General features: G+C 68.8%; 3 protein-coding genes and 2 non-coding genes across 7 annotated transcripts in view; 3 read left to right on the top strand and 2 right to left on the bottom strand.

Annotated features, from left to right (window-relative positions):
* Window positions 1-617: 617 nt before the first annotated feature.
* TRNAC-GCA lies at window positions 618-689 on the bottom strand. Its single transcript has one exon. It is a non-coding gene; the product is annotated as a tRNA-Cys (tRNA).
* A 4,207-nt stretch (window positions 690-4,896) lies between these two features.
* Window positions 4,897-7,486, top strand: LOC119159032 (dickkopf-related protein 3-like). Its single transcript, XM_037411556.1, has 4 exons — window positions 4,897-5,046; window positions 6,715-6,892; window positions 7,111-7,306; window positions 7,432-7,486. The coding sequence occupies exons 1-4, from the start codon at window positions 4,897-4,899 to the stop codon at window positions 7,484-7,486; spliced, it is 579 nt and encodes a 192-aa protein (XP_037267453.1).
* TRNAI-UAU lies at window positions 5,967-6,057 on the top strand. The gene is given in 2 exon segments: window positions 5,967-6,004; window positions 6,022-6,057. It is a non-coding gene; the product is annotated as a tRNA-Ile (tRNA).
* Window positions 7,487-7,852: 366 nt separating the features above from the next.
* CACNB1 (calcium voltage-gated channel auxiliary subunit beta 1) lies at window positions 7,853-21,464 on the bottom strand. Of its 3 annotated transcripts, XM_037411430.1 has the most exons (16): window positions 21,002-21,464; window positions 19,141-19,227; window positions 18,570-18,642; window positions 17,314-17,433; window positions 16,553-16,675; window positions 16,331-16,467; window positions 16,164-16,237; window positions 14,540-14,559; window positions 14,291-14,371; window positions 14,130-14,188; window positions 13,392-13,501; window positions 13,021-13,029; window positions 12,409-12,560; window positions 12,216-12,311; window positions 11,178-11,363; window positions 7,853-9,959 (listed from the first exon to the last, which is right to left on the bottom strand). In XM_037411430.1, exons 3-16 carry the CDS (start codon window positions 18,603-18,605, stop codon window positions 9,510-9,512), a joined length of 1,653 nt encoding a protein of 550 aa, XP_037267327.1. In that variant the 5' UTR covers window positions 18,606-18,642; window positions 19,141-19,227; window positions 21,002-21,464; the 3' UTR covers window positions 7,853-9,509. The 3 variants fall into 3 exon arrangements, with proteins under 3 accessions (XP_037267327.1, XP_037267325.1, XP_037267326.1); XM_037411428.1 differs by lacking the exon at window positions 18,570-18,642 and having other exon boundaries at window positions 21,002-21,097; XM_037411429.1 differs by lacking the exons at window positions 13,021-13,029; window positions 18,570-18,642 and having other exon boundaries at window positions 21,002-21,097.
* Window positions 21,172-22,917, top strand: part of LOC119159031 (transcription factor CP2-like) — a 19,071-nt gene continuing 17,325 nt past the window's right edge. The window contains 1 exon segment of the mRNA XM_037411555.1: window positions 21,172-21,208. Within this exon segment, the coding sequence (XP_037267452.1) occupies window positions 21,172-21,208 (37 nt within the window).

Genomic DNA, 22,917 nt, shown 5'->3' with positions numbered 1-22,917 from the left:
CCCGGGTTGGGGGCCTCAGGATGAGGGTCTCAGGATGGGGGTCCCGGGGTGGGGGTCTCAGGATGAGGGTCTCAGGATGGGGGTCTCAGGATGGGGGTCCCGGGGTGGGGGTCTCAGGATGGGGGTCTTGGATTGGGGGTCTCAGGATGGGGGTCCCGGGGTGGGGGTCTCAGGATGGGGGTCTCAGCCCTGGGCGAGGGGGCCGGGGGCAGGAGGCGGGTGCAAACACCCCCAGAGCTGCATCACATGCCAAGGGACTGGGGGCGATGCTGCCCCCCCCAGACCCTGTGCCCCAGCCTGTGGCCAAAGCGGGGGGATGGGGGAGCAATGTGGGACCCTGCGGCCCTTCGGCTGCTCTGAACTGGGGAAACTGGGCGGGGGGGGGGGGGGGGCGGGGGGGGCAACATCCTGGGGGTCCCTGCCAGAGAGTGGGGTCTGTTCTGCAAGAGGAAGCGCTGTGTCTGGCAGGGGCACCCGATGCTGAGGGGAGCAGGAGAAGAGCTGTGGGGACTGGGGAGGAAATTAAAGGGGTGGAAAAAAAGAGGGAAACGCCTCCCCCCCCTAAAAAAAATAACTGAAGGGGGCACCCCGAGGGAAACCCCCACAGAAAGCAATAAAGGGGGCACCCGGATTTGAACCGGGGACCTCTTGATCTGCAGTCAAATGCTCTACCACTGAGCTATACCCCCGGCGCGGGAGCCCTGCTGCCTGGCTGCCATACCCGCAGCGTCACACGCGTGTGTTTCCACGCACACCCGCCGCAGTGCACACGCACACTCATACGCTCACTCATATACGCACCCCCCCCCCCCCCAATCTCGCACAGCACACATGGCGCCCCCCCCCCCCGGGAGGGTGTGGGGCAGAGCAGGATCTGGCCCCCACACTCCTCACCCCCAGCCTCAGCAATTGGGGGGGGGGGGGGGTGCGGGGGGAGCTGTGGCACCATCAGCCCTGACACCCCCAGCCTCAGCAACTGGGGGGGGGGGGGTGGGGGGAGCTGTGGCACCATCAGCCCTGACACCCCCAGCCTCAGCAATTGGGGGGTGGGGGCGGGGGGAGCTGTGGCACCATCAGCCCTGACACCCCCAGCCTCAGCAATTGGGGGTGGGGGCGGGGGGAGCTGTGGCACCATCAGCCCTGACACCCCCAGCCTCAGCAATTGGGGGGGGGGGGGCGGGGGGAGCTGTGGCACCATCAGCCCGGACACCCCCAGCCTCAGCAATTGGGGGGTGGGGGCGGGGGGAGCTGTGGCACCATCAGCCCTGACACCCCCAGCCTCAGCAATTGGGGGGGGGGGGGGCGGGGGGAGCTGTGGCACCATCAGCCCTGACACCCCCAGCCTCAGCAATTGGGGGGTGGGGGCGGGGGGAGCTGTGGCACCATCAGCCCTGACACCCCCAGCCTCAGCAATTGGGGGGTGGGGGCGGGGGGAGCTGTGGCACCATCAGCCCTGACACCCCCAGCCTCAGCAATTGGGGGGGGGGGCGGGGGGAGCTGTGGCACCATCAGCCCTGACACCCCATCTGCAGAGAGGGGGATGGAGCCGGACCCTGAGTTTCCTGCAACGCAGGCCCAGGCTGCGCATCCCACTGCGGGGCTCAGGGGGTGCACGCCCCCCTCCCCCCCCCCCCCCCCAGCTGCCGGAGGACCCCCAAGGGTCTGGGGGGAGCAGAGGTGCTGTGTGGGGCCTCTGTGGGGCTGGGGGGGATTAGCCGGAGACGGCAGAGTTGGGGCGAGCGCCCAGCGGGGGACGGATGGGGGGAGCAGCCGTGGCTGCGCCCCAGGAGCAAGGTCAATATTTGCTGCCTGAGCCGCTGCGCAAACACGCAGGGCCGCATCCGGCATCCTCAGCACCCGCCTGCGGCACGGGGAGAAGGGGGTCTGGGGGGACCCCGGGTCACAAGTGGCAGGCCAAGAGGAAACGGCCTCAAATTGCACCACGGGAGGGTTATATTGGATATTAGGAAAAATTTCCCCGTGGGAAGGGTGCTCAAGCCCTGGCTCCGGCTGCCCAGGGAGCTGGTGGAGTCACCAGCCCTGGAGGGGTTTAAAAGCCGCTTGGATGCGGAGCGGAGCGCCGGGGTTTAGTGATGGACTTGGTCTCCAAGGTCTTTTCCAACCAAAACGATTCTACGACCACGGTACAAGCAGCCACGTTGGTTTTCCAGCCACCGGCCTGGAGCATCCCCTCGCTGAGCTGCCCCGCTTCCCCACGCCCCCCCCCGCAGCCCCCCCGCCTGCCTTCCTACAGATGGGGAAACTGAGGCACAAAGGCAGGGGAATCGCCCAGGGCAGCAGCACCGTGGGGAAACTAAACCCCAGGGGTGGGTGATGTCCCTCCCCGCAGCAGGATGCGTCTCTGGAGCCTGAAGGAGGGGAGACCCTGGTGCCCCCCAGTCCCAGCGAGCCCCCAGGTCCTACCCCGGCTACCCCTGGGGACAAAACCCACCCGGAGCGTTGTCACAGCCCCCGTACCACAGTCTGGCAACTGGGATCCAGCCCTGGGGTGGCTCTTCCCGCTGCAAAGTGTATTGGAGAGGTTGGGGGGGAGCATGAGGTGGCCCTGGCTAAGACCCCCCGCCTGTTTGGGGACATGGCAGTGGCATTGTCTGGGGGATCCGCTCAGGGGGGGCCACCGGCGGGTTTGCCCAGCCACCGGTGCCAGATAAGGGCCGGGACCGCAAACACCTCGTTTGCAAAGTTGTTAGGGAAGGTGCAAAGCCCGTCACCCCCGGAGCCGCGTGTACGCAGGGGGTGGCGGGGGGGTGTGTGTGACAAAACACAGGTGGGATGCCATCTGTGTGCCCACCGCTGTCCTTCCTGGGGGTCACAGTGTTTGCCCCCCGCTCCCCCCTTCCGCCTCCCCCTTGGGCCTGCTGCCCTCTGGGTCCCACCAGCACAGGGGGGGGACAAAGCTGGGAACTGAAGCCACAGTTGCATGGAGCCGTTCGGTGGCTGGAAGGGTGCTGGCACCCACCACCATCCTGAGGGGGGACACCTGAGGGGCTGGTGGGGACACAGGACATCCCGGGTGCTGGCACCCACCACCATCCTGGGGGAGGACCTGAGGGGCTGGTGAGGACACAGGACATCCTGGGTGCTGGCACCCACCACCATCCTGGGGGGGAACACCTGAGGGGCTGGTGGGGACACAGGACATCCCGGGTGCTGGCACCCACCACCATCCTGGGGGGGGGACCTGAGGGGCTGGTGAGGACACAGGACATCCTGGGTGCTGGCACCCACCACCATCCTGGGGGAGGACCTGAGGGGCTGGTGAGGACACAGGACATCCCGGGTGCTGGCACCCACCACCATCCTGGGGGGGGACACCTGAGGGGCTGGTGGGGACACAGGACATCCCGGGTGCTGGCACCCACCACCATCCTGGGGGAGGACCTGAGGGGCTGGTGGGGACACAGGACATCCCGGGTGCTGGCACCCACCACCATCCTGGGGGAGGACCTGAGGGGCTGGTGGGGACACAGGACATCCCGGGTGCTGGCACCCACCACCATCCTGGGGGAGGACCTGAGGGGCTGGTGAGGACACAGGACATCCTGGGTGCTGGCACCCACCACCATCCTGGGGGGGAACACCTGAGGGGCTGGTGGGGACACAGGACATCCCGGGTGCTGGCACCCACCACCATCCTGGGGGGGGACCTGAGGGGCTGGTGAGGACACAGGACATCCTGGGTGCTGGCACCCACCACCATCCTGGGGGAGGACCTGAGGGGCTGGTGAGGACACAGGACATCCCGGGTGCTGGCACCCACCACCATCCTGGGGGAGGACCTGAGGGGCTGGTGGGGACACAGGACATCCCGGGTGCTGGCACCCACCACCATCCTGGGGGAGGACCTGAGGGGCTGGTGGGGACACAGGACATCCCGGGTGCTGGCACCCACCACCATCCTGGGGGAGGACCTGAGGGGCTGGTGAGGACACAGGACATCCCGGGTGCTGGCACCCACCACCATCCTGGGGGGGGACCTGAGGGGCTGGTGAGGACACAGGACATCCTGGGTGCTGGCACCCACCACCATCCTGGGGGGGAACACCTGAGGGGCTGGTGGGGACACAGGACATCCCAGGTGCTGGCACCCACCGCCATCCTGGGGGGGGACACCCCATCCTGGGGGAGGGGAACTGAGGGGCTGGTGGGGACACAGGACATCCTGGGTGCTGGCACCCACCGCCGTCCTGAGGGGGGGGACCAGAGGGGCTGGTGGGGACACAGGACACCCCAGGTGCTGGCACCCATTGCCATCCCAAGCCACAGGGGGACCTAAGGGGGTGGCAGGGACCCAGGACATCCCAAGGTGCTGGTACCCACCACCATCCCAAGCCATGGGGGGACACAGGACATCCTGAGTGCTGGCACCCACTGCCATCCCAAGCCATGGGGGGACCCAGGACACCCCAGGTGCTGGCACCCACCACCATCCCAAGCCATGGGGGGACCAAAGAGGGTGGCAGGGACCCAGGACACCCCAGGTGCTGGCACCCACCACCATCCCAAGCCATGGGGTGACCAAAGGGGGTGGCAGGGACCCAGGACACCCCAGGTGCTGGCACCCACCACCATCCCAAGCCATGGGGGGACCAAAGGGGATGGCGGGGACTCAGGGCACCCCAGGCTGCCCAGGGGCTGCGCTGGAGCCGCCCAGGCGCTGGAGCCAGACTGCTCGGAGGGGGCCGTTTACTTTGGGGCTGTAGCACCCAGCCAGGGGAAGGCTGGCAATTATGTTAATCCCTTAAACCCTGATTGCCTCCTCCTTCCCCATTAGGTGGGCAAACAGTTTTAGCAGCAGGGGCCAAGATAAGCAGGGGGCTACATATACCCAGCGCCCCTGGCCCAAGCACCCCAGCATCACCTGCCGGCAGCACGATGATGTCCCCAGCCATCCTCTGCCTCCTCGCCTCGCTCCTGCCCGCCGCCTCGGGCCACCTCTGGGCCTGGATGTACTCCTTGCCCCAGCACCTGCCCGAGGAAGCCGCGCTGGGCAGAAGCGCTGGCCCTGGGGACAACCTGGAGGAGGTGAGTGGTGGGTGCCCCCCCCCCCCTCCGGGGGTATCCCTGGGGGAGAGGAGGAGGGGGTGCAGTTGCAGCAGGGGTGGGAGGGGAGGTTACAGCCAGGGCGGGAGCTGGGGTTGCAGGGCGGGGGGGGGGAGCAGCGGGGGGGAAGCTGGAGTTGCAAGCAGGAGCGGGAGCAGCGGTGGGTATAGGAGCGGGAGCTGGGGTTGGAGCTGGGGTGGGTGCAGGAATTGGGGTTGCAGCAGAAGCAGGAGCAGCAGTGGGTACAGGAGCAGGAGCTGGGGTTGGAGCTGGTGTGGGAGTAGCGGCAGGTACAGGAGCAGGACCGGGAGCTGGGGTTGGAGCTGGTGTGGGAGCAGGAACAGGAGCTGGGGTTGGAGCAGAGAGGGAGCAGCAGTGGGTACAGGAGCTGGTGTGGGAGCAGGAACAGGAGCTGGGGTTGGAGCAGAGAGGGAGCAGCGGTGGGTACAGGAGCAGGAGCGGGAGCTGGTGTGGGAGCAGGAACAGGAGCTGGGGTTGGAGCAGGAACAGGAGCTGGGGTTGGAGCAGGAACAGGAGCTGGGGTTGGAGCAGGGAGGGAGCAGCGGTGGGTACAGGAGCAGGACCAGGAGCTGGTGTGGGAGCAGGAACAGGAGCTGGGGTTGGAGCAGGGAGGGAGCAGTGGTGGGTACAGGAGCAGGAGCGGGAGCTGGGGTTGGAGCTGGTGTGGGCGCAGCGGTGGGTACGGGAGCGGGGGTTGGAGCTGGTGTGGGCGCAGCGGTGGGTACGGGAGCAGGAGCTGGGGTTGCAGCTGGTGCGGGAGCAGGGGCAGGAGTCGGTGTCGCCGCTGGTGCGGGAGCCGCGTTTGCAGCCGGTCTGTGGCCGGGGCGGGAGCGGGGCGGCCCCGGCGGGAGGGAGCGCGGCCGCGGCGGGCGGCGCCGGGCGCTCCAGTGGCGCAATCGGTCAGCGCGCGGTACTTATAGGGCAGTACGCGGAGCCATGCCGAGGTTGTGAGTTCGAGCCTCACCTGGAGCAGGACTTTTACGGGCTCCCGCAGCCTCGCCGCGTGCTCCCCCCCCCGCCGCCCCCGAGTTCTCTTTTCCCGAGAAAAAAAAAAAAAAATAATAACCGGGAGCAGCTGGTGGGAGGTGGGGTGGTGTGTGCGCGGGGAGGGGTCACCCCATTCCCCCGAGCGCTGCGGAACTCCCGGCTGCCCCCCAAACGTGCCCACGGCAACGGCCTTTGCTTCGTGCTGCTGTTTTCTGCCTGTCCTGGAGTTGGGGGTGGGGTCAGGGGTGGGATGGGGATGGGATGGGATGGGGATGGGGTCAGGGACGGGGATGGGGTCAGAGGTGGGATTGGTGATGGGGCTGGGATGGGCAATGGGGTCAAGGATGCAATTAGGGCTGGGGCTGGGATGGGCGATGGGATCAGAGATGCCATTAGGGATGGGGATGGGGTCGGGGATGCCATTGGGGCTGGGGTTGGGGCTGGGGCTGGGATGGGCGATGGGATCAGGGATGGGGATGGGGTCAGGGATGCCATTAGGGATGGGGATGGGGTTGGGGATGCAATTAGGGATGGGGTCAGGGATGGGGTCGGGGCTGGGATGGGAAATGGGGTCAGGGATGGGATTAGGGATGAGAATGGGGAGGGGGATGGTGCCCTGACACGCCGTGTTCCCCCGCACAGGTGACAGCATGCAGCCCGGCCACCCCCTGCACCCACGGGTACTTCTGCGATGAGCACTTTGGGCTGTGCCTGCCCGCGCGCCCTGTGGGGCAGTACTGCCGCCGCGACACCCACTGCGCCCACAGCCTGCTCTGCATGTTCGGGAAGTGCCAGCAGCCCGTGCCCAACGGGCAGGAGGGTGAGCGGGAATCAGGGACGGCATCGGGACTGTGGGGAGACACCGGGAGCAACCCTGGCAGCTGGGGGACGCGATGCCGGCGGGGCTGGGTGCTGAGCCGACAAGCACCGGGGGCATTCCCAGCCCTTGCAGCTCCATCCTTGTCCTCCCCCCCCCCCCCCCAGCCTGGGGACAAGGGGTTCCCCCCCATCCCCTGACCCTTCGTTGTGCCCCGCCAGGAGCTCGGTGCCAGCGGGACGAGGACTGCGGCGCGGGCGGGTGCTGCGCACGGCGGCACGGCGAGGCGGTGTGCCAGCGGCGGCTGGCGCTGGCCCAGAGCTGCCACGTGCCCCCCGGGGGTCTGGCCTTCAGCATCAACCAGGTCTGCCCCTGCCAAGCCGGGCTGGTCTGCCGGCCCACCGGGCCCGGGCGAGAGTGAGTACGGGGGGGCCGGGGTCCCCCAAGGCGGGCAGGGGGAGGGGGTCCCGCCCTGGCGCAGGGGAAGGATGGACTGGGGCAGGGACCAAGGTGCCACCGGTGTCCCCGTGTCCCCTCCGCAGGAAGGCGTTTGAGTACCGGCCAGAGAAGAGCGAGTGGAGGTGCCGGCAGCCCTGAGCCGCCGCAGACGGATTTATTCCCTAAAAACAGGGTGGCAGGAGCTGGCCCAGCGCCGAAAAACCGGCCGAGCGCCCACAGAGCCCGGCCGCTGCCGGCGACCATCACCCTGGCATCGGGGCGGCAGGAGCCCCCCCCAACCCCTGCTGCGGGGGTTCCCCCCTTCCCAGGAGCCGGGCAGGTCCCTGCTCCCTGTCCCGTCCCGCGCCCCCTCCCCAGGCACCCACTGAAGGGCCACCCCAGGGAGAGACGTAGGGAGTCACTGCAGAGCTGAGTTGTGCCCGGTCTCAGCTCCGGCTCCAGACCCCCTTGTGCCCCCCCCCCCGCCCCCCCCCCCCCCCCCCCCAGGCACAGCCATGGGGCAGGTCTCACCGAAATGTTTATTACAAAGAACCAAGCGAGCGGGGCGAGTCCCCCCACACACCAACGAGAATAAATAAATAAAATACACTTTGTCGGGTCTTTAAATAAAATTTGTGGAGTGACATAAATAAGGGGCGTCCCCTCTGCCCGGGGGAGGGCCTGGGGGGGGGGGCCCCACTGCCCGGACCCTGGTCGCCACAGGGGCAAACGCCGGGGCAGGCGGGTCTCAAAGTACTTGGCAGGCAGTGACACCGAGTTCCCCCCCCTCCAAAAAAAAAAGGGGAAACTGAGGCACACGATGGGCGGAGGCGGCTTGGCAGCAGCAGAGCTGGGCGCCCCCCCAAGCCCCCCCGACCTGGGCTGGCAAGGCTGGTGGTCTGGGTAAGGCAGTGACCCCGGGGACCCCCAGCATTGCCCCGGGGAGGGGGGGGGGGGGGTGGGGGTGGGGGGACACAAGGGGCTGCCCCAGAAGTAGGGCAAGCCCAGCCCCACGGTGAGGGCTGGATGTGGGGTGTCCCCACCCTGGTGTGGTGACACCCCCCCCCGACCCCCCCCCCACTGCAGAGGTGGGGGGGCCTGGGGCGCAGAAGGCGGTGCTCCAGGGGTGCTGGGGGGGGGGGGGCGGACAGACAGGCTCACGGACACATGGACAGACGGACGGACACAGCCGGACCGGACGGGGCAAGAGCAGACAGGCACGGTGGGGGGGGGCGGGGGTGGCACGGCGGGGGGGGGATGGAGGGGCAGGGGCCTGGCACTGCCTGGTGCACCCCAGTGCCCCCAGGGCCAGGGGAGGCGGCACGGGCCCCCCCCCCCAGGGCAGAGGGACCCTCTAGGTGCTGCTGCGGCAGGCCAGGGCTGGGCAGCTGTTAGCACGTGTTAGACCCCCCCAAACTGGCTCAGATTTGCCCCCCCCCCCCAATTCAGGCAGAGCCCTTCCAAGGCAAACACATGCAAAATGCCCCCCCCACCCCGGGCAGGTAGTACCCCGAGGGGGGGGCACGGCTTGGGGCAGCGGTGACCCTTCCACCACCGGAGCACCCAAAGCCTTGCACACACCGCACACGCATGCAGCCGCCCCCCCTCCAGCTACCGGGGGGGGCAGGGGGGGCTGTGGGTCGCAGCCCTGCAGGGGTGCAGTGCCAGGCTGCAGGCACTGGCTGGAAGGGTGGGGGGCAGCTGGCAGGGACACCCCCCCCCCCAATGCCATGACCAGCTCAGGGGTCCCCTTGCAGCTGGGGGGGGGGGGGGGCAAACAGCACCATGGAGAAGCGGGGGCACCCGGGGGGGCGGGCAGCCAGCAGGCAAGGGCTGGGTGGGGAACGTGGCCCCCCCCAGCGTGCCGGGGGGGCAGGGACACGCCGGCCACGGGCAGAGCCCCCGGGGTCCCCTTTGGTCACTTGCTTTCCCTGCCAGGCAGGGAGGACCCCAGGCACCGTAAGATGCTGGGGGGCTGCGGCAGAGGGGGGAGACCCCCCCCCCTCACCAAAGAGCAGGGCAGGGGGAGCCCCCAGGGCAAAACAGGGCGTCCCCATTTCACAGCTGGCCAAGCTCGGGGGGGGGGGGGGGGGGGGGGGGCACAAAGGCAACCAGCGGGGCTGTCCCCCACCCCAAAGCTGGAACTTGGGGGGGGTCCCTCCCCTGCCTGCCCCCCCTCACCCTAGCGAATGTAAACATCGTGTCCCCAGCCCTCCACGTCGCTCTGCTCGAGGGTCTCCGGCGCGTCGGGGCAGTAGCGGTGGTCCTGGCCCTTGGCTCGGCCCCGCAGCCCCCCGCCCTCACGCCCGGGCTCAGCCCCATCCCACGCACCGGGGTGCTGGTGGCCGGGGGGGCCACGGGGTCCAGCCCCGGGGGGGCCCGGCGGCTCCTCCTCACCGGGGTCTGTCTCGATGTCCATGCAGCAGGAATCCCCGGGCTCCGTGCCGGCCGAATCCCGGCTGCCTGGGGTCTCCGAGTCGAAGGTGTCCTGGCGGGACAGGCTGCGGGGGGCCGGGCGGGCGGGCGGCGGGAGGGGGCGGCTCTGCCCGTGGCCCCCCACCTCGCCCGGGCCCTGCCGGAGGCGGCCGTGCTCCCCCTCGCGCGGCGGCTCCCCGGGCACTACGTAGGGACCCTGGTTAGGAGAAGCAACCACACCGTGCAAGGAGGGCCAGACGGAGGGCCGGGGGGGTTAGTGGGGGGGTGGGTTAGCTGGGGGGCTGCGGGGGGGGACACACATGCGCTCCTGCCCAGCCTGGCCTGCCCGTGCCGCGCCGCTCGCTCAGGGCACGACGGCAGCAGGTCTCAGCCCACCACCAAACAGCACCGGGGCGGGGGGGGGGGGCTGCCGAGGCAGGGACAGGGCTGGGAGGGGGTAACGGGGGGCAGGGAGGGGGTAATGGGGGGCGAGAAGGGGGGAGAGCGGCGCAGGGAGGGCTGTGGGGTGGGGGCTGCACGCCGGCAGCGTCCCGCTCGCTGGAAGAATTAGCGACAGACCACACAGGACACGCGTCCCTCCTCTGCCTCCTGCCCCGGGGGGGGGGCGGTGGGGACCCCCACAGGGGGACAGGGCTCTGCACCCCCTCCCCAGCCAGCCCTCGCCCACAGCAGGACACCCCGTAAGCCCCCACCTCCGCTGTGGCTCCCCCAGAGCTGCGTGGGAGTGGGGGTCCCGGCACCCCGGCAGCCCCCAGGGAGGCACAGAGGGGACCCCCACTCCCAGGGGGCAGATCCTGGGGGGGGGGCGATCCCCAGAGGAGTTCCAGGCCTGGGAGGGGGCACAGGTCCCCAGAGAGACCCCAACCCTCGGATGACACCAGTCCCTGGCAGGGAGCAGGTCCCAGGGGCCGATCTTGGGGGCGGCCGCAATCCTGGGAGGGGAGCAGGTCCCCGGGGGGGGGGCGATTCCAGGGACGGTCCCATCCCGGGGGGGCTGCAGCTCCCCAGGATGGCCCCGCTCCCAGGGGTGGCCCCAAAACTGGGGGACCCTGATCCCAGGGGTGTCCCCAAAACCTGGGGGGCCCCCGAACCCAGGGGTAGCCCAAAACCTGGGGGCTGCAGCTCCCCTGGGGGGCCCGCTCCCAGGGGTGGCCCCAAACCTGGGGGGGGGGGGGAGCAGGTCCCCAGGGGAGGCAACCCCAGGGAGGGTCCCACACCTGGCGGGGGGCTACAGGACCCCTGGGGGGACCTCGCTCCCGGGGGAGGTCCCTGAGGGTGGGGGGTGGGTGTGCGCATCCCCACTGCTGTCTCACAGCGCGTGCTCCTCGAGGGGTGTGGGGGGGCTGGGGGTGGTCTCAGTGCCCCCGCGCCCCCAGAGGCCCAGGTTCCTGCGCAGGGAGGTGAGCACCTGTACCTGGAGGTTGGAGACGGGCGCGGGGCTGGCGGCCAGGGCGATGGTGGCCATGGTGCGGTTCAGCAGCGGGTTGGGGGGGTTGCTGCTGGGGGGGTGCGTTGCCTTCCAGTAGGCCTCCAGGTACTCGGCCAGGTGCTCACAGGCCTCCTCCAGCTGGTTCTCATCCAGCACGATGTCGAACATCTCCTGGGGGTGGGAGGAGGTCATGGGGCAGGGCGGGGCCTCTGGACCCAGGGTGGAACCTATAGACCATGGTGGGACCTGTAGACCATGGTGGGACCTGTAGACCATGGTGGGAACCTATAGACCATGGTGGGAAGCTATCGACCATGGTGAGACTTGTAGACCATGGTGGGAAGCTATAGACCATGGTGGGATCCGTAGCCCATGGTGGGACTTGTAGCCCATGGTGGGAAGCTATAGACCATGGTGGGAAGCTATAGACCATGGTGGGAAGCTATAGACCATGGTGGGAAGCTATAGACCATGGTGGGAAGCTATAGACCATGGTGGGACCTGTAGACCATGGTGGGAAGCTACAGACCATGGTGGGAAACCATAGACCATGGTGGGAACCTATAGACCATGGTGGGACCTGTAGACCATGGTGGGACCTGTAGACCATGGTGGGAACCTATAGACCACGGTGGGAACCTATAGACCATGGTGGGACTTGTAGACCATGGTGGGAAGCTATAGACCATGGTGGGAAGCTATAGACCGTGGTGGGACCTGTAGACCATGGTGGGACCTGTAGACCATGGTGGGACCTGTAGACCATGGTGGGAAGCTATAGACCATGGTGGGACTTGTAGACCGTGGTCGGAAGCTATAGATCATGGTGGGACCTGTAGAACATGATGGGACCTGTAGACTATGATGGGACCTACAGACTATGGTGGGACCAATGGGTCAGGGTGGAGCCTGTGGACCAGGGCAGAGCAGTGGCAGAGGCTGGGCAGGTGCTGGGGTGGGCTCAGGGCGTGGCAGGGCGGGGTCAGGGTGTGGCAGGGCGGGGTCAGGGCGGGGCATACTCACGGGCGGGCACTGCGCCAGCTTGTCGGAGGCCACCATCTGCACGTTGAGGTGCTTGGCCTGAGACTTGCCCCGGGACTTCACCAGCCGCTGCAGCACCTGGGGCAGGACAGGGCAGACCAGGGTGGCTACTGGGACCCAGCCCCCCCCCCCCCCTGCTGCCCAGCCCCCCGCCCACCCTGGGGCCCACACCCACCTTGGGGGAGGTGATTTTGATGTAGACAATGATGGGGGCCAGGGATGTCTTGGCCAGCTGGGCCGGGTGGTTGATGGTGTCAGCATCCAAGGCCACCAGCTGCAGCGTCCGGGCCAGCTCGAAGATGCGCTCGGTCTCGCTCTGGACCTCGGCTGCCAGGGCGGGGGGAGAGCGAGGGTCAGGGGGACAGTGCAGGGGGGATGGGCAAGCACGTGGGGGACAACTGCCGGGAGATGTGACAAGGGGATGGAGACAGGTCCAGGAGGTGTCTCGTACCGGGACCTGGCCGTGCCACCCCAGCCCCAGGGGTGTGGGGCTTCATTGCAGGAGGGAGGTGGCAGTGGGGTCCCAGCACCAGCACCGGCTGGGTGAGGAAGGGGCAAAGCCCCCTGGACCACATGCACTTGTGGGGGGGGGGGGGGCGGGGGCAGATGGGGCTGTGTGACCGGGGGGTCCTCAACCCTCAGACTGTGGCCAGACCCCACTGCATCCCAGAGCCTGGTCACGGCCAGGCAGGGAGGACGGGGATCCAAGGGGACACATCCCCCACTGCCCCCCCCCCCCCCCCGGGCAGGGGGCTGCCAGGGGTCCCGCTGGGTCCAAGCTACATACCCAAGACATCTGTATCAGGAGCAGGGGAGGGAGGAAGCAGCGCAGAGGGGAGGAAACCCAAAGGAAAGGAGAAAAAGGAAAGAAAAACGCAACAGAGAAGATAAAAGAGGAGGAGGGGGGAGAGGCCGAGTTAAACCAGCTGGGGGGAGCACACGGCTCTGGGGGTCCCCCCCGTGTTAGTCACCCCCACCCCCCACCCCCATCAACCGTGCCCTGGCGCTGGCAGGACGAGCACCCCGGGCCGGACGGGCTGGGCGATGGGAGGCTGCCAGGCTGATGATACAGATGGAGGCTTGGGGGGAGGGGGAGGGAGGGGGGGGGGGGGGGTCCCGCTGCCCGGGCGGGGGGCTCAGCGTGGGGCGCTGCCTTACCCAGGCTGGAGCGCGTGCTGGAGCGCTCGATGATGGTGTGCTTGCTGGGGTTGTTCAGGACGGAGCGTTTGGCCAGGGAGATGTCGGCCGTCACCCGCGTGATGGAGATCCTGCAAGATGGAGAGGGCACGAGGCGGTGGGGGGAGCAACGGTGGGTGCAAGCCCCCCTCCCCATGTACGCCCCCACCCCCTGGGGGGCAGGATGGGACCCTCCTTCCACACGTGCACAGGGCTGCCTGGAGCTGGAGCCACAGGACTCCTGCTCCCCACGGGAGAGCCCCCCCAACAGTGAGAACCGCGGGGCAGGGCTGAGCCCACAGGGTTAGGGGTCCCTCTGGGGGGTCAGGGGTCCCCCTGTGGGGTCAGGGGTCGTCCATGGGGTTTAGGGTCCCTCTATGGGGTTAGGAATCTCCCTGTTGGGTTAGGGGTCCCCCTGTGGGGTCAGGGGTCCTCCATGGGGTTTAGGGTCCCTCTATGGGGTTAGGAATCTCCCTGTTGGGTTAGGGGTCCCCCACGGGATTAGGGGTCTCCCTATGGGGCTAGGAGTCCCCCATGGGGTTTAGGGTCCCTCTATGGGGTTAGAGGTCCTCCACAGTGTTAATGGTCCCTCTATGAGATTAAGGGTGTCCCCCCCCCATGGGGTTAAGGGTCCCTCTATGGGGCCAGGGATCCGCCCCCAGGGTTAGGGCCCCCCCCCATGGGGTTAGGGCCCCCCGGCCACGCAGCCGCCTGTCTCACCGGCCGTCAAAGCGATGCTTTAAGAAGTCGAAGAGGGCTTTCTGCATCATGTCTGTGACCTGGGGAGGGAGGAAGGCGGGGAGGGGGAGAAAGCGTGGGGCTGGGGTCGTCCCCCCCCCCAGACCTGCCCCTCCCCCCCGCCATGTCCCCCCACTCCTCACCTCGTAGCCCTTCAGCGATGGCCCCACCAGGATGATGGGCCGCATGGAGGGGACCACATCGTACGGGGGCACGTGCTCGGCCTGGGGGGCGAAGCCTGGCGTTAGCGGGGCTGGGGGCGGGGGGCGGTGCGGGATGCTCAGCTTCCCCCAGGGGGCAGCTCTGGGGATGGAAGGGGGGGGCTGCAAGCAGGGGGCACCCCACCCCCTCCCCACGGGCCCTCCCGGGGAGGGGGTCCTGCCGCTACTCACCGATTTCTGCTTCTGCTTCGCTACGTCCCGAGAGGCCGCGTGGGGCCGGGGTGGGGGGGGGGCAAGAGAAGACAAACAAGGCATGCGTGTTATCGGCGGGCGGGGGGCGCGGGGGCACCGAGCTGGGCTGGGGGGGCCGGGGGTGCGCGTGGCCCCCGGGGGGGCTGCTCCAGGGCTGTGTGTGGCCCCCCCAGGGGGCTGCTCCATGAGGGTGCTTCACATGAAGCATCGCCCTGCTCTTGGTTAGATTTGGGGTGCAAGCGGCAGATCTGGGGGGGCTGGAGAGGGGGGTGGGGGAGTTTCCCCCCCCCCCCCCCCAAGTCCTGCTCGTCCCCACAAGCCTTTGCAGCTGCCTCCCCCCCCCCTCCCCCCCCCCCAGCTTTGGCTGTGGTTGCACCCAAACCCCCTCAGCTTCTGCCCGGTTTAGGGGGAAGGACCAGTCCATTCCCATTCGCGGGGGAGACAGACACCGGCCGTGCTGGCACACACCATGCGCACACTGGGGGACCCCAGGCAACTGGGTGCGGGGCACGGGCTGGCCCATCGCGTGGGCCACGGGGGGAGGCAGCCACGGACTGATCCATCCCATGGACCATGGGGGGGACACAGCCACGGACTGATCCATCCCATGGAACATGGGGGGGACACAGCCACGGACTGATCCATCCCATGGAACATGGGGGGAGGCAGCCACGGACTGATCCATCCCATGGAACATGGGGGGAGGCAGCCACAGACTGATCCATTCCATGGAACATGGGGGGGACACAGCCACGGACTGATCCATCCCATGGAACACGGGGGGAGGCAGCCACGGACTGATCCATCCCATGGAACACGGGGGGAGGCAGCCACAGACTGATCCATTCCATGGAACATGGGGGAGGCAGCCACGGACTGATCCATTCCATGGACCATGGGGGACACAGCCATGGACTGATCCATCCCATGGAACATGGGGGGGACACAGCCACGGCCTGCCACCCCCCCCCCCCCGGTGCACAGGGGACACCGTGGCCGCCCCGTCCCCCGCAGACGCTCATGCCCATGCTGCGGCACAGGGACACGCTGTGGGGGCGCAGGCAGGGTGCTCGGGCTGCGCGTGGCCCCCGGCCCCCCGTGGGTGCCCCCACCAGCCCTCCCAGGCAGTGTTAGGGCAGGCAGGGTGCAGCAGGCGAGCGCGGGGGGCGGCGGGTGCCATTACCTTCCTAAAGAAGGGGATGCGCTTGGTGTGGGCGGGGGGGGGTGGTGACACTGCTCACACTACTCTTAGGGGAGTGGTGGGTCTCCATTGCCGCCTCCTCCTCTAACTCATCAGGGTCAAAGGCAAAGCTAGGCATGTCCAGGGCACCTGGGGACGGAGGGGCAGCCGGAGCCAGGGAGGAGGGGGGAGAAAAGAAGAGTGATAATGGCGATGGAAGAAGGGAAAAATGGAAACGGTGGGGCTGGGAGGAGCGGGAGGGGTGGGGAGGGAGAAGGAGGGGGTCCCCAAGGGGAGGGGGCCTGCACCCGGAAGGGCCGGAGCTGCGGATGAGAGGGGTTACCCAGCACAGAGGGGCGGGAGACCCCAAACCAGACCGGCCCCGCTCAGGCCAGGGGCTGCGGGGACCCCGGACACTCTTACCGCTGGCCGGGGGGGTGGGCCGGCGGGTCCCCGTCACGTCACCCAGGCTGGAGCTGGAGTTATCCGCCGATTTGCTGGATGGGAGAAGCACAGAGAGGTGGGCAGGGGTAGGGGGGGATTAGTGGGCTGGGGGGGGGGGGGGGGGGGGGGTCGGGGGTGAGCCCCACCTCGAGCTCAGGCGGTTCTGCCTCATCTTCTGCTCCTGCAGCAGCCGCATGTTCTCCAGCTTGACGGGGCTGGGGATGAAGCCCACCTCGCAGCCCTCCTTCACCAGCCGCCCGATCCACCAGTCGTTGTTGTATTTCTGCAAAGGATGGAGGGGGCAGGGAATGCCTGAAACCCCCTAAACCCCCACCCCCGGGGCTGCCACCCCCCAGCCCCTTCCCCACCTCCTTGATGTGCAGGAAATCTTTGGGCTCGAAGCAGATGGCCATGCCCTGCACCGGCATGTCGTCGCTGGCCGATGGGTTGTAGCCGACGTTCGTCCGCACGGCAAACGCCACCGGCTTCGTCTGCCAACAGGAGAGTGCTCAGCATCTTCCCCCCCCCTCAAACCACAGAGACCCCCCCCTCCAGCAAGAGCCAGCAGGTGCCGGTGCTGGTGGGCTGGCTTGGCTCCCACAGGCACCATGGCACAGCCGCTCACGCTGGGGACACTGTGGCCACGATGCCCCAGGAGCTAACGAAGGGTTCATTAAGCTAATTGCCCTCAGCCCACAGCAGAGGCGTGATGGGTGCTCAGGCAAGGTGAGAACCTGGGTGTCCAGGTTCCCAGTTCCACCCAGTAGACCCCACTGCCTTCCCGATGCCACCCAGTGGTCCTGGGGCCACCACTTCAGAGGCATGATGGGTGCTCAGGCAAGGTACAAACCCAGGTGTCCAGGCTCCCAGTTCCACCCAGTAGACCCCACTGCCTTCCCGATGCCACCCAGTGGTCCTGGGGCCACCGCTTCAGAACGTGGGAAGCCACAGGGATGGAGAGCAGGGACAGCGTTGGGGGGGGGGTGTCCCTGTGGTCAGCCCCTTCCCGCAGCGGGTCCCATCCTGCCAGGGCAGGGGGTGCGGGGGGGCCAGGCGGGTGGCAGGTGTACCTGCCTGCACCCAGGGAGGCGAGGACAGGCGGGGGGGCTCCAGCCCAGCCCCCTCCCACCTTGGCTTTCTCCAGCTGCGCCATGGCCTGGCGCTCAGCCTCCTTGCGCAGAGCCTCCCGGTCCTCCTCCAGCGACATGTCCGAGTCCGAGGGGCGGCTGGTGTAGGACTCCGCCGAGCCCTGGGACAGGGGGGAGAGGGGTCAGCCTGTGCCAGCGCCCCCCATCCCCCCTAAAAGTGGGCAACCCAGCCCCGAGACCAACCCCGCAGCCCTCTCCCCCCTACCGGGACCCTCTCATTAGGGGTTTTGTGCCCATCATTGTGGCCTCTGGGCACGCTGGGAGCTGCCTCCTCCCCAGGCAGGGCCAAATCCTGGCCGGTGGCATCCCGGCGGGGTTACGGCAGGCCGAGGGCTGGCGCAGCTGTTCCCACCGCTCCGGCAGGGAACGTGATACCGAGCTGGTGCCCGCTGCCGTCCCGCTGCCGCCGGCCTCCCCGGGCCTCTCAGCAGAGCTGGGAAGGCAACAGGACCCCCCCACGCCTGCCTGCTGCCCCCCGCTGCCCCCCACCCCAGGGATGGCCGGCGGAGGTGGCATTGTCCCTGTCCCCCCCAAAGGGGTCCCATGGGCAAGGGGAAAGGGTGCTGCGGGGGGACTCGGGGTCACCTCGGGACAAGGCTGGAGCTGGGGTGGGATCGGGGACCCTCTGCTCACCCCCCAGCCCCTGGGGCCGGAGCCGGGGTGGGGGGCAGCGGTGGGACCCACGGGATCCCCCAGCCCCAGGGCAGCGGGTGCCGCGGGGGGGAGCGAAGGCCCCGGCTGCCCAGAGCTCGGCTCCCCCCAGCCCCCCTACAACCCCCTAAGCCCCACCAGACACCCCAGGGTTGGAGGAGCCCCCATCCCCAATTCGCCCCATCTTTTCCAAACACTGGGGAGGTGGGGGCCGGTCTCCTTCGCACAGACCCCTCCCCCTAGCCATGGGACAGCAGCCCCCCCCAGGGACCCCCTCCCCAAAAACCACGGCGCAGAGACCAGCTGCCCCATCTCCTGCCATTGCTGGGGGTCTGGCCCCTCCTGAGCCACCCAGCCCCCACGCTGAGACTGGAGGGGCCTTTGGGGGGGGGGGGGGGGCGGAGAAGGGGTCACCCAGGGTCCAGTCACCCCACAGACCCCACGGGTCCCATGGGGACCACCCACTCCAAACCCCACGGAGCCAAGGAGGACCCCGCACCCAGGCAAGCCGGGACGGGAGGGTGCCGGGGGGGCACTTCCCGGGTGCCGGGGGGCTGTGGGGCTGGGGGGGGGGGGGGATGCTCACCGGGGCGACGGGGTGGTCTTTGCTGGCTATCTCCATGGTGGCAGGGCTGGGGGCTCGTCGGGCGGGCGCTGGGCTGGGGCACCCGTGGGTCAGGTTTCAGCCCTGGGACGGTCGCAGCCACCCCGGGTATATTTAGCCCTGTGCCGAGCAGGGGGTGGGGGCCGGGGGGGGGGCACAGGGGCCGCTGCCAAGCCGGCAGCCCTGCTGGTGGATAGGGCTGGGGAGGGCGGCTCTGATGCCAGCTGGGTGATGCCAGGGCTCCGTCCCATGCCTGGCCCCCCCCCAGGAGGGGCAGGGAAGCCTTTGGGGGCTACAGGATCCCAAATACTCCCAGTATGGGGGGGGGACGGGACACACACACTCCCCTCAGCACCCCCCCCAGGGCAGGGGCGGGGGGCACAGCCAGGCCTGGCTCAGCCTTTGCAATGCCAGCACTCTCCCCAGGCCAGGCTCGGTTGCAAACCCAGACCCCCACCTTGGTCCCCGGGGGGGGACAAAGGCCCCCTAGAGACAGGCAGGTCCCCTGGGACCCCTCAGGACAGCTGCCCCCCCCCCCCCCCCCATATGTCACCTGCCGGACGAAGCTGTTGGAGGTGGTGTCGGACGAGGTGCTGCCGTCCGAGCGCTTGAAGCGGCTCTTGCGCTTGCTGTACTTGCCCTAGGGAGAGGGGGGGGGGAGGGGGGGGGCAAGAGGGGAGCACTGGAGCCCCAGGACTCGGGGGGCAGTTCTGCCCCCCCAGCCCCAGCGGCCAGGGATGCTCCAGCACCCTCCGCCCCTGCCCTGCAAGCAAACCCAGCTCCTGGGGGGCAAGAGAAGGGAAACTGAGGCAGGGAAGGGGATAGGGTTGCCCCCCTGCTGGGGGGGGGCACGTAGCCCCCTCCCCAGGAACCCAGCACCGCCTTATCGGGGGGGCTGGATCCCTGATCCCCGTGGAGCCGGTGGGGCTGATTGGATTTGGGGGGAAACCCAGCTGCAGCCCCCAGACTCCCTGTCCCCCCCCCTAGCCCCAGCCAAACCAGAGCCCAACCAGCACCCCAGCAAGGTGGCCGCCGGGGATGGCGGGGGGGGGGGGGGGGCGGGGGCACCCCACACCACCCACGACCCCACAGTGTCACCCCAGTGCCAGAGCACGCATGCACCCCCCCCCACGAGCACCGTCCCCTTGCCCGTGCACGCTCCGTGTAAAGGGGTGCACCCCCGCGTGTGCACCCCCCTGCACCCCAGCGGGACCCCCCCGCTTCCTCCAGTGCCTTCTGCTGGGATGGACTGGAGGAGACAGGGATGCCCCAGTGCCCCCCCTGCACACAGCACCTCCTGGGGGGGGGGGGGGGGGCAGGCAATGGGTCTGGGGCACCTGGGGGGGGGAGACAGGCTGGGACATGCTGGGGCAAGCGGGGCTGTCACCTCCCTGGTGTCTCAGAGGGACAGCTGGGCCCAGCTGCCACCCAGCCGGGGGGTGGGTGGTCCCCTCGCCCGGCAGCACCGCATATTTTTAGGTCCTTCGCCCCCAGCTCCCCCTCCCCAGGCCCCCCCCCCCCCCCCCCCCCCCCCCCCCATCCACTGCTCCCAGCAGGGGATGGACACGGCTGGGGCTTCACAGGTCCCCGCGGGGGGATGGTGGCCCCGCTGCCGGTGTGGGGTTCACCGTAGCCACCCAGAGACACCCCCCCCCCTCAAGGTGGGGGAGACACCCAGCTCTGCTACCACCCGGGGGGCTGGATGCGGCCAGGGCCTGTGCCTCCAGCCCTGGTCCCCCCCCAAACTGTCACCCCAAGGGGTCGATGCTCCCCAGGCTGCCACAGGGGGAGGGGGTGTCTGTCCCCGTGGGGGTGTGCACGGGGGAGGGGGGACAGCACCCAGCCACACCATGGGGATGAGGGGCTCCACTGGTCCGCGGTGCCCCCCACCCCACTGGAACCAGCCGGGGACGCATCCCTTCTCCCCCCCACCCCCAGGCTGAAGGGGACAAGCTGGGGTGGGGGGGCAGCACCCCAGCCGAGTTTTCCCAATTCCTGAAAGTTTCCCGGTGCCATGCAACACCCCCCGCACCCACCCACCCACCCTGGGGTGCTGTGGGTGGGCAAAGCCCGGGGCGGGGGGGGAGCAGTGACACAGCAAGCAACACAGACACCCCCCCCCCTACATTCCCCAAACCTGGTGGCTGCACACCCCCTTCCATGGGATGCTTGGTGTTAGGGGGGGGGTGGGGGTGCCTGCGTTTGGGGTCCCTCCCGGGGTAGCTGGGTTATGGGTGGGGGGCACCCCGTTTTGCATGCTGGGGGGTGGAAATCACCCCGTACGGGTGTAGGGGTTGGGACGCAGAGGGGCTCAACCCCCCCCCCCACCACCACCACCATGCACCCTGGGGCTGCGCGCGATGCTACCCACGCAGAGTCCCCCCTCCTCGTCCCCAAATTCCCGGGGGTGTCACCTGGAGGGTGGCGTTGTCGAAGACGTCCATCTGGATGTCCTGCGTGGAGCTGTAAGGGGTACGGGCCATGCCGCCTTCCCGCACCATGGAGCTCGCCCCGGGGTCGGCGGGTTTCGGGATGGGGGGGGGGGCACACACACACACACACGCTGAGGGACAAGACGAAGACGATGACGATGACGATGGAGCCCAGGCCTGGCCTCTGCCGTACCGGCCCCCGCGGTGACGGCGGCCCCGGCGTGCGTGCAGCGAGAGAGAAGAGGAGGAGGAGAAGGAGGAAGGAGGAGTGGGGACGGCAGCAAGGGGGGGGGGACAAGGGGTGGCGGGTGGCCGCCTCCGCCTCGGCCGCTCCCACTGCGCTCCCGGGAGGGATGGGGGATGCGCCCCCCTCCTCCCCTTTCCAGGCAGGGTACCCCCAAAGCAGTTCCTTCCCCCGGTGGGAAAAAAAGGGGGGGGGTGTGTGTGTCTGTGTATAATAAGGATCCCCCCTCCCAAAACGGGGGGGGCACGGTGCTGCCCACCCTGGCTTGTCCTCCCAGCTTTTAGCCTGGAGTAGACTTGCTTGCTGGCGGGGGGGGAGGCACCCCAAAAAAAGATGGGGGGACACAGGGACACCCCCCCGGCTGTTTTCTGGCTCGGGGATGGGGGTGTGCAGCCGTGTCCCATTCCCAAACGTCAGCGCCTGGAGCGGGATGTGCCACGGTCTGGGGAGCCCAGGGCTCCCCCAGGACAAGGCTGCCCCTAAACCTCCAACTTCTGCCCCCCTTCCCCTCCCCAGCCGGGGACCCCCACGGCCTCAGGGTGACTCATGTGCCCCCCGAGCCCCTCTGCTCCCCAGGGGCACCCATGCCTGGACACAGAGCCATCTGCACACCCCACATGAAGCATCCAGGGAAAGGGCACCCCGGGTACCCCACGGCACTGGGGGTGATGGAGCCCACGTGTGGTGGGGAAGGGGCTTCACTTGGCACCCACTGGCCACCAGCACGGCCACAGCCACCCAGCAGGGACCCCAGCAGCATCCCTGCCTCCTCCAAACAGTGGTCCGAGGGGCAGACCACACGTGCGGGTGGGCGAGGGCTGCAGGCAGCATGTGGCAAGCAGGAGGCAGCCTGCCCTTGCCCCCTCCCCAGGGAGCCCACCGGCGCCGGGGCCAATCGCCTCCTCCCCCGGCAGGAGCAGGCTGAGACCTCCCGCACTCATCTCACGTCAACTGCACCGCAGGGGCCGCCGCCACCGGCTGTTGGAAAGTTAAAAATTCCTTGGCCCCCCACCCCCCGCCCCACGCCAGCGGGTCTTTTCCTGCTCCAGCCCCAGCTCCCGCAGCTGCAGGACAATGTGCCCGGGGAAGCGGGACAGCTGACGCCACATTTTCCATTATTAGCCCCCATCCATCACCAGCGCCGTAAGGTGCCTACGACGGCACCGGCACATGCTTGGCGGCAGCGGGGCAGGTGGGGAAGGGCGGTTTGGAGGGGGATGAGCTGCCCAAGGTCACACAGGCTGGCACCACCGACCCCGGGACACAAGCCCAGAGTCCCCACCGTGCCCAGCTCTGTGCCTTGCGCCTTGCCACGCTCCAGGTGCCGGCATTGGATTGACCCCCAACACCGAAGCTTGCCCATCTCCTGCTTTGCCCACCTTGCCCAGGCCTGGGCCACGTGGCCGATTCCCCGGAGGGTCCGCGGTGGGAGCAGAGGGTGGTGGCCAGGGCGTTTTGGGGAAGCAGAGCCGGGTGCCAGGGCAGAGGCAGCGGGGGCCCTGCCAGCAGGGAGCCTACCCGGAGGCGGAGGGCGAGTGCACCATTCCCAGGCAGCTGCGTGGGAGCGTTAACACAATTACGGCATCTCTCCCTTCCCACTGCCAGAGCCACGCTGCTCTCCGAGCCCCCCCCTGCTGCTGCCTGCGCTGCCAGG

The sequence above is a fragment of the Falco rusticolus genome, chromosome 18 (assembly GCF_015220075.1).
Source record: "Falco rusticolus isolate bFalRus1 chromosome 18, bFalRus1.pri, whole genome shotgun sequence".
Classification (NCBI taxonomy): Eukaryota; Metazoa; Chordata; class Aves; order Falconiformes; family Falconidae; genus Falco; species Falco rusticolus.
The sequence above is the reverse complement of the archived record's forward strand: the minus strand, read 5'-3'. Positions and strand labels throughout refer to the sequence as shown.

Coding starts and splice junctions, on each gene's coding strand:
- LOC119159032 (XM_037411556.1), top strand. CDS start 4,897: ATGATGTCCCCAGCCATCCTCTGCCTCCTCGCCTCGCTCCTGCCCGCC. Junction 5,047..6,714: donor CTGGGGACAACCTGGAGGAG/GTGAGTGGTGGG, acceptor TCCCCCGCACAG/GTGACAGCATGCAGCCCGGC. Junction 7,307..7,431: donor CCCACCGGGCCCGGGCGAGA/GTGAGTACGGGG, acceptor TCCCCTCCGCAG/GAAGGCGTTTGAGTACCGGC.
- CACNB1 (XM_037411428.1), bottom strand. CDS start 21,088: ATGGTGCGGGAAGGCGGCATGGCCCGTACCCCTTACAGCTCCACGCAG. Junction 14,560..16,163: donor GCCCACCCCCCCGGCCAGCG/GTAAGAGTGTCC, acceptor CTCGGGACGTAG/CGAAGCAGAAGCAGAAATCG. Junction 13,502..14,129: donor AAGCATCGCTTTGACGGCCG/GTGAGACAGGCG, acceptor TCCATCTTGCAG/GATCTCCATCACGCGGGTGA.